The 8,388-nt window shown below is 69.3% G+C and overlaps 1 protein-coding gene across 2 annotated transcripts; it reads left to right on the top strand.

Moving 5' to 3' along the window:
• The first annotated feature begins 453 nt into the window (after window positions 1–453).
• Window positions 454–8,168, top strand: KMT5C (lysine methyltransferase 5C). Of its 2 annotated transcripts, none has more exons than XM_036306651.1 (9): window positions 454–569; window positions 1,957–2,175; window positions 2,327–2,492; window positions 2,861–2,970; window positions 3,633–3,796; window positions 3,928–3,947; window positions 6,038–6,174; window positions 6,260–6,429; window positions 6,999–8,168. In XM_036306651.1, the coding sequence occupies exons 2-9, from the start codon at window positions 2,066–2,068 to the stop codon at window positions 7,517–7,519; spliced, it is 1,398 nt and encodes a 465-aa protein (XP_036162544.1). In that variant the 5' UTR covers window positions 454–569; window positions 1,957–2,065; the 3' UTR covers window positions 7,520–8,168. The 2 variants fall into 2 exon arrangements, with proteins under 2 accessions (XP_036162544.1, XP_036162546.1); XM_036306653.1 differs by lacking the exon at window positions 454–569 and adding an exon at window positions 901–1,072.
• The last annotated feature ends 220 nt before the right edge of the window (window positions 8,169–8,388 follow it).

Here is an 8,388-nt window from a genome sequence, read left to right on the forward strand (position 1 = left end):
CCAGAGGAAAAGAATAGGGGGGTCGCGACTTCTGGTGACGGGCGGAGACTTCAGCCAATGGAAGGATGAGCCCTTCCAAGGCAAACCAATCACATCTTATTTCTGGAGCCGGCGGAGCCCGCCTCCTTCCCACTTGGACCCGAATAACCTGACCCAAACCAGAGTTGCGGCGCTTTTAGCCAATGAGGGGGCCGGCTGCGGGCCGTGGGCGGGGATACGTCTCCATGGCAGCGCGGGAAGGACAGCGGCGGGAACCAACCGCAGCAATTGGCGGCGCGGACGGGCACCGCGGGCGTGGCGGGGTTTTGTGGGGGCACTGACGGGGTTTTGTGGGGGCGGGCGGAGAGGCCAGAGCCGAGCTCGGCCAATGGGAGAGGCGCGAGCGCCACAGCCACGGCAGAGTGGCGGCGGCCGCAGCCAATGGCAGGCCGCGGCGGCCGCGGCGGGGCGGGCCCGGCGGGGCAGACGGGAGGCGCGGCGGCCGAGCCTGAGGCTCGCTGAAGAGGCAGTGGGAGGTAGTGGCGGCGGCGGCGCGGGCGCCAGAGGCGGAGGCGGAGGAGGAGAAGCGGGTGAGGGGCGGCGCGGGGCCCGACGTCTGAGCTCCCTCTCGGCCCCCGCCCCGCGCCGCCTTGGCTCCCGGGCGCCCCCAGCCCCGACTGTCCCCCGCCCGGCCGGGTCCCTCGTGCCCGGGCGCCTCAGTGCGCGTCCTGCGGGGCTCGGCGCAGCCGCCCCGGTGCCTCCTCACCAGGCCCCTCCCGCACCCCGTGCCTTCCCCGGGCCCCCCCCACGCTCCGGGCCCTGCCCCGCACGCTCGCTGCCTGCGCAGGTCCGGGGAGCCGCAGGCCTTCCCAGGCGCCCGCCCGCGTCCCCAATTCCTCCCCGGACCCCCCCCCCCCCCCCCGCCTGCGGGGAACCCTGCCTGCACCCCGGGCTCCGTCCTCGCGGCTTCCCCACGCTCCTCCCGGAATCCCCAGGACTTCCCCGGCCTCGCTGCTTCTCCACGGCCCTAAGCTCCTCTCAGGACCCTCCCTGGACCCCACGCCCTCCTCCGCCTTCTCTCCCCGCACCCCAGGTATCCCGTCGGCTGTCCTCCCTGGGCCCCGCGGCCCCCCCAACCCGCGTCGCCCCTCCGCAGCTTCCGCCCGTCCCCGCGCCCTTCGCACCGGCCCCCTTCCCGCCGCCCAGCGCCCGCTCTCCCCTCCGCTCGCCCTTCCGTGCCGTCTCCCCGCGGCCCCGCGTCCTGGGTGCCCAGCCGGCCCTCCGCGGACGGGGTCAGGGGTCATGTTTTGTTTCGTATGGCAAACCCCCTGCTCTCGCCCCTTTTTATGGACCTACTTACTCTGCCTCCCTAGGCCGTTCCCCCCCCCCCCCCGCCCCCGCTTTGTCCTCGGAGCGCCCCCACCTCCCCCACTCCACCCCCCCTACTTCTCCCAGAATGGCATCCTTGGAGAGGGAGCAGGTGCTGGGAGCCCTCCTCCACCTCCCTCCCCACCTCCTCCAGGCTGCCTGGGGCTGCACCCGGGCCTCCTGACGCCTCCCCGGGCCTCCTGACGGCTCCCTGGGCTGCTGGGGAGGGAAGGTGGGGACTGTGGGTGGAGGGGGATCCCCCCGCCCTGGGGGAGGGCCAGGGCTCCTGCAGGGCTCAGCCTTCAGGGTCCTCGCAGACTCGCAGTCCATCATGATCTGCCTCCCGTGTGCGTGTGTGCACGCATGTGGGTGGGTGTTTGCATGTGTGCGCGCGTGTTTGCGCGCGTGCGTGTTTGCATGTGTGTGTGTGTTTGCATGTGTGTGCGTGCATGTGCGCGCCTGTGTGGTGGGGCCTTTGTGTCTGCGCTCCAGAGCGTGCGAAGACGCTGCTGATGAAGGGGGGCTGTCACCTGTTTGGGGGGCGCCCCCACCGTCGGGAGCACTTGTTGCGTTCGGGCAGCACTGAGCGCTTTTCTCCCCGACGTGTAGATGTGGGTCCGGACGGGCGCCCCAGAGGCCCGCGCAGCTGAGCAGTGGCCCGGAGCCAGCGCCGGCCCTCCCCGCTCTCCGCCCGAGGCAGCATGGTGTGGGGGGCACCATGGGGCCAGACAGAGTGACCGCCCGCGAGCTGTGCGAGAACGACGACCTGGCCACCAGCCTGGTGCTGGACCCCTACCTGGGCTTCCGCACCCATAAGATGAACGTCAGGTGAGGCCCCCGGGGGCCGGGCGGCCGGAGGGCTGGGCTCCCTTCCTGGCCTCCGCAGCGCCCCCCTCCCCCGTGCGGGTGGGGGCGGGGCCCGGGAAGGCCGGAGGGAGTAGGCCAAGGCCCTGGGACCCAGGCATGCCCTCTCCCCCAGCCCTGTGCCCCCCCTGCGGCGACAGCACCACCTGCGCTCAGCGCTGGAGGCCTTCCTGAGGCAGCGCGACCTGGAGGCTGCGTACCGGGCCCTGACGCTGGGAGGCTGGATGACCCACTTCTTCCAGAGCCGGGGCCCGCGGCAGGAGGCTGCCCTCAAGACCCACGTGAGGGCGCCCTTCCCCTCCCCGTGTGTTCTCGCCCCGCACCTCACCTCGGAGCCCCCCCGGCACTGTGCCCCTCGGCCGCAGCACAGCCCGCGGGGGGCTCCCCGACTGCCTAGCTGTGGGGACCCTCCGAGACGGGGGCTCAGAGCATCCTAGGAGAGGAGAGCTGGCGGGCCCTCTGAGACGGAGTCCGACCTCTTCGTTTGACAGATGAGGGAAACTGAGGCCCCCCCCTCGAGAAGGGGACGCGAGTTCCCCGAAACGGCACAGCGAGTCAGTGGCAGGACGGGGCTAGAGCCCAGGAGAGAGGGGGCCGAGGACGACCCTGCCCGGCCACCTCACCCTGCCCACCCCCTCGCCTCCCCCAGATCTATCGCTACCTCCGCGCCTTCCTGCCCGAGAGCGGCTTTACCATCCTGCCCTGTACCCGCTACTCCATGGAGAGGAATGGAGCCAAGATCGTGTCCACGCGAGCTTGGTAAGAGGGCAGAGCGGACAGGAGGTTCTCCCCGGAGAGGAGGAGGAGCCACAGCCTGGCTGGGGGCTCAGACACCCCCCCCCCATGGTTCGCGGGGCGGCCCCGAAGGCCAGACCTGGGCTCAGGACTGTGCCACCCTTGTTTTGCTCTGACCTGAGCCCTGTCGCGTAGCAGGTGCTGCCAGGCAGGTAGGAACAGGATGGAGCAGGTGTGTGTGTGGTGGTGGTGGTGGTGGGGGGGTGCTGCCCGCGCTCATTGTAGGGGAAGCTACATGGTAGCCGAGTGGACAAGCAGGCACTGACCACATAGCTGCCTCGAGCTTCAGGAGCCGGCCGAGGCATTGTGGGTGCTCGGGAGCCCGGCTTAAGCTGGGACCCCAAGATTGAGGGTCTGGTGAAGACGGGCTGTCAGTGGCTGCCGGGGCCTTGAGTCCAGGCAGGAGGACTGGCTGCCCCAGGCAGGAGGGGGGCCTGGAGGAGCCGAGAGGAGGGGAGCGGGAGTGGGAGTGGGAGCGGATGCGGGATGCTGCCCACGTGGGCCGTCCGGCTGGGAAGCCCCGCCCCGCCCCGCCCCGCCCCGCCCTGCCCGGCCCGGCAGGTGTGAGATGTAGGAGGCGGACCCGGGGGTCAGGGAGGCGCCGCCTACAGGCCGGCCTCTCGCAGGAAGAAGAACGAGAAGCTGGAGCTGCTGGTGGGCTGCATCGCGGAGCTGCGCGAGGCGGACGAGGGGCTGCTCCGGGCCGGCGAGAACGACTTCAGCATCATGTACTCCACCCGCAAGCGCAGCGCGCAGCTGTGGCTCGGCCCCGCCGCCTTCATCAACCACGGTGCGGGGGCGGGGCCGGCGAGGGGCGGGGCCGGAGGGTGACGCCCCCCAGCCCCACCCCCCGCCCCCCCTCCTCGGTTCACAGTCTCTTTTCTCTCCTTGCGCCCACACCCCACACCCCGCTGTCTCCAGACTGCAAACCCAACTGCAAGGTGAGACCTGGGGGGCCCCCCCGGGAGGAATGGGCGGCGGAGAATGAGGGGGGTGCTTTTCTGGCCGGTGCATAGCCCCACACTGTCCCCTGTCTCCCCAAGGCCGGTTCTTGTGGGAGGAGGGAGGGGAGAGGGGGGGTTTGTCTAGAGCAGCGGTTCTCAACCTGTGGGTCGCGACCCTTTCACAGGGGTCGCCTAAGACCGTCGGAAAACACATACGTAATTACATACTGTTTTTGTGATGAATCACTATGCTTTCATTATCTTCAATTTGTAACAATGAAATCGGGGGTCACCACAACATGAGGAGCTGTATTAAAGGGTCGCGGCGTGAGGAAGGTGGAGAACCGCCGGTCTAGCGCCACCTTGGGGCGCCGGCTGCCACCTGCTGGCGGTGTTGTGCCCTCTCTGCGCTGAGCTGGGGGCTGGGCCAGTTGGAGGGAGGTGTGTGGTGATGGGGGACAGACAGGGGCAGGCGCCCGGAGCCCTGGGAGCCGCTCAGGGCAGCGCCGGTGCAGCGCTGGTCACGGGAGCAGGGGACCGAGTGGCAGGAACCTGGGGGCCCATGCTCCCTGGGGTGAGGCCTGAGAGCCCTGGAGGGGCAGGGGAGGGGCCTCAGGGCGGCGGGGCTGCCTGCACAGGGGATGAGGTTGGGGGTGAGGCGGGGTTGGTGGCTGCTGGGCGGAGCCCAGGAGAGTGGGGAGTGGAGGGGAGACAGCCTCTGGGGTGCTCCCTGCCAAGCCTGGGCCTCTGCAGGAGCCCCGAAGCATGGTGGGGTCCCAGGTGCTGGAGTTGGAGCTGGGCTTGAGCCCCAGCCCCCGTCCTGGGCCGGGGTTTCTGAGGTGGGACCCAGTGAGAGCCTGTCTCCCAGCAGGCTGTGAGGGTCAGGTGCACGGTGCACAGGCATGTTTTGATTCTGCAGGCCTCCCCGTAATCACATAGATTTCGGGGTGCGTGACGTGGGGCCCAGTCTGGCCCTAGGCCAGTGATGGCGAACCTTGTGAGCTCGGCGTGCCAGCATTTTGAAAAACCCTAACTTAACTCTGGTGCCGTGTCACATATAGAAATTTTTGATATTTGCAACCATAGTAAAACAAAGATTTATATTTCTGATATTTATTTTATATATTTAAATGCGATTTAACAAAGAAAAATCAACCAAAAACATGAGTTTGCGTGTCACCTCTGACACGCGTGCCATAGGTTCGCCATCACTGCCCTAGGCACAGGCAGGGCTGCATGAGAGGCTCTGTGCCGAGGCGGGTGACAGCCACCTGGGGCACAGGAGCAGGCGCTGAAGGGGGAGCAGGGTGGTCCGGGGGTTGCAGGAAAATGGGGGCAGGTTAGGGTGTCCCGGACAGGACACGTCACGGGCAGGTCAGGGGGCGTGTGACAAGCGAGGCACCTCCGGTCTGTTGTTCTGTGTGAGCTCGGGTCTGCCCCCTGGGAGCGCCCCCTCTGTGAATGAGGGACTAGGTGTTCAGCTGTCCTGCCAGCTGGTGAGCTGGCGGCTTGGCAGGAGGCGGAGGGGCTGGAGGCCGGGCAGCACGGGGAGGCTGGTGTGCGGCCTGGTTTATCCTGAGCGAGAAGTGATGCGGGTGGGGCCCAGGAGGGTCTTGGGGACCGAGAAGACACGGTGCACTGGGGAGACCGCGGCCAGTTGGCCTGGGGTCAGGCAGGCGGCTTGTGTCAGTCTAGAGTGGACGGTGGGTGGGTGGGAGGACAGACAGATGGATGGAAGTCATGCCCCTCCCAGGCAGGCCCCTGGGAGGCAGGAGCAGGCAGGTAGGGGCTGTGGAGTGGCTTCCAGCAAGGGGGTGGCCGCAGGGTGCAGGCCAGCAGGGAGCAAGGGGGCGGGTGAGGAGGGTCGGGGGGTGGCACTCGGCTCAGAAGCCAGGGCGGGTGTGTGGGAGGGCCAGGGTGCAGTGCACTGCCCACCGGAGGGGAGGAAGCCACAGAGGACAGGGGGTCAGAGATGGCGTGAAGAGGGCAGGTCCTGGGCAGGGCGGCCGCCCCCCGGGGGCTCCCGGCCACCGTCCGCGCCAGGGGAGGACCCCGCGGGCCAGGGCACTGAGCGGCCCGGCCCCCAGTTTGTGCCCGCAGACGGGAACGCGGCCTGCGTGAAGGTGCTGCGGGACATCGAGCCGGGCGACGAGGTGACCTGCTTCTACGGCGAAGGCTTCTTTGGGGAAAAGAACGAGCACTGTGAATGCTACACCTGCGAGAGGTGGGCAGGCGGCGGGGGCGGGCAGGAGGGGAGCGGGACCCCGCCGGCCGAGGGACAACCTCACGGCCCACGTCCCGTCCCCCAGGAGAGGGGAGGGAGCCTTCCGCCTGAGGCCCCGGAAGCCCTGCCCGCCGCAGCCGCTGGACAAGTACCAGCTCCGCGAGACCAAGCGGCGGCTGCTGCAGAGCCTGGGCGGCCGGCTGAGCCCCTGGGCCTGCGCCCACTCGTCTCCGTCGCGCCAGAACCCGTTCTGCGGTGAGCACGGGCAGCCCCATCTGTCGGCCTGTCTCTCTCAGCACCCCCCACCCCCGCGGCCCCCATCCCCTCGGCCTGTCTCTCTCAGCACCCCCCACCCCCGAGGCCCCCGTCCCGTCGGCCTGTCTCTCTCAGCACCCCCCACCCCCGAGGCCCCCGTCCCGTCGGCCTGTCTCTCTCAGCACCCCCCACCCCCGAGGCCCCCATCCCCTCGGCCTGTCTCTCAGCACCCCCCACCCCCGAGGCCCCCATCCCCTCGGCCTGTCTCTCAGCACCCCCCACCCCCGAGGCCCCCATCCCGTCGGCCTGTCTCTCTCAGCACCCCCCACCCCCGTGGCCCCCATCCCGTCAGCCTGTCTCTCTCAGCACCCCCCACCCCCGTGGCCCCCATCCCGTCGGCCTGTCTCTCTCAGTCCCCCCTACCCCCGTGGCCCCCATCCCTTGCCTGCCCTCCTGTCCTGTTCCTGGGCGCCCGGGGGGTGGAGAATGGCCCGACCAGGACCTCTCCCCCTCTCCCCGGGGCCTGCTCACAGGGTCACCCTTTCTCTCCCCCTCCCCTGCCTCCACAGCTGCCTGCCAGCCCCTGCGCCCCCTGCCCTGTGGCACCAGCTCCGACGCTGCGCCCCTCTGGGTCCAGTGGCTGCCGCAGCCCCAGCTATGGGTGCGCCCCCGGAAGCGCAGGCGCCCCCCACCCCGGCGGGCCTCCGCAAGCCCTGTGCTCCGTGCCGCCCGCGTGTCCCTGCACCGGTGGGGAGGCTGTGGCCCCCACTGCTGCCTGCAGGCAGAGGCCCTGGTGGCCCTGGGCTCTGCCCCCCGCGCCCGCTGGAGCCCCCAGCAGGACTGGCACTGGGCCCGGCGGTATGGGCTGCCTTACGTGTTGCGGGTGGACCTGAGCCGGGTGGACCTGAGCCGCGTGGTCCCGGCCCCACCCGCCACAGCCACCTCCCGCCCCGCCCCCGCCCGGCCCCCCGGCCCCAGCCCCATCCCCAAGCAGGCCCTGGCCTTCGCCCCTTTCTCCCCACCCAAGCGCCTGCGGCTGGTGGTCAGCCACGGCTCCATCGACCTGGATGTCAACAGTGACGGACCTTGAGGGGCTGGGCGGCCCTCCGCCTGGCTTCCCAGCCCGAGTTCTCGGGACTCACTGATCTCCAGAAGGAGCTCTCGGGCCTCTAAGAGGCCGCTGACCCTTGACCCCAGCACAGCTCTGACCCGGGGGTAGGGTTGCGTTGGACACCCCCGGGGATCAGACCCCTGATCTGTTGTGACTGCTGACCCCTGAGCCACCCCAACCCCAGCAGGGAGCCCTGGCCATTGCTGCCCCCCCCTCCGTCCCCCGCCCCAGCCTCAGGACTGAAGATGCCACTCCCTCCCCCGCCACCTTCTCTTGCCCAGGGAGCAAAGCCATAGGGGTGGGGGCCACCCCTGGCATCTCCCCAGAAGCCCAGCCTCTGGCGGAGGGGGACTGACTTGGGGGTGGAGACTGCCCCACGGGGGGAGTGGGTCAGCTCTCAGCTTTGTGACTGTCTGAGGTGGGGGGCAAGGTGGGGGTGTCCACTCACCCTCGCCACCCCCATGGGTCTCAGGGAGGCCGGGTGTGACCTCATCTTTCTCATGGTGCTATCCCTGGTGCTACTGGGGTGTGGGGGGCTCCCTCCCCTCCCCCACACCAGAACGGGGTATGTTGGGGGATTGGAAGCACTTGAACTTTTTATTTTATTAAAACCTTGTTACAAGCTTCACCCGTGGAAGCCTTTCCTTTTATTTCTATTTCGAGGGCGTGTCCATCGGGTGGGCGGGGCCCTCAGCCGGGCTGGGGACACCAGGCCCAGAGGAGGCAGGGCAGCCCAGGCTTTGGGCCCGGGGAGCTTGGGCGTGTGAAGAGAAGCCTGGGGCTGGAGTGACTGGGTCTCAGGAGGGAAGGCACCCAGGACCTTTGTTGCAGCGGACAGCCATCGCCTG

The sequence above is a fragment of the Myotis myotis genome, unplaced genomic scaffold, assembly GCF_014108235.1.
Source record: "Myotis myotis isolate mMyoMyo1 unplaced genomic scaffold, mMyoMyo1.p scaffold_m19_p_42, whole genome shotgun sequence".
NCBI classification, from domain to species: domain Eukaryota; kingdom Metazoa; phylum Chordata; class Mammalia; order Chiroptera; family Vespertilionidae; genus Myotis; species Myotis myotis.

What these genes read in the sequence shown, in the direction of transcription:
- KMT5C (XM_036306651.1), top strand. Translation starts at nt 2,066, where the DNA reads ATGGGGCCAGACAGAGTGACCGCCCGCGAGCTGTGCGAGAACGACGAC. An exon ending in GAATGCTACACCTGCGAGAG is followed by an intron (nt 6,175 to 6,259) that starts GTGGGCAGGCGG and finishes CCCGTCCCCCAG; the next exon opens with GAGAGGGGAGGGAGCCTTCC. An exon ending in GCGCCAGAACCCGTTCTGCG is followed by an intron (nt 6,430 to 6,998) that starts GTGAGCACGGGC and finishes CTGCCTCCACAG; the next exon opens with CTGCCTGCCAGCCCCTGCGC.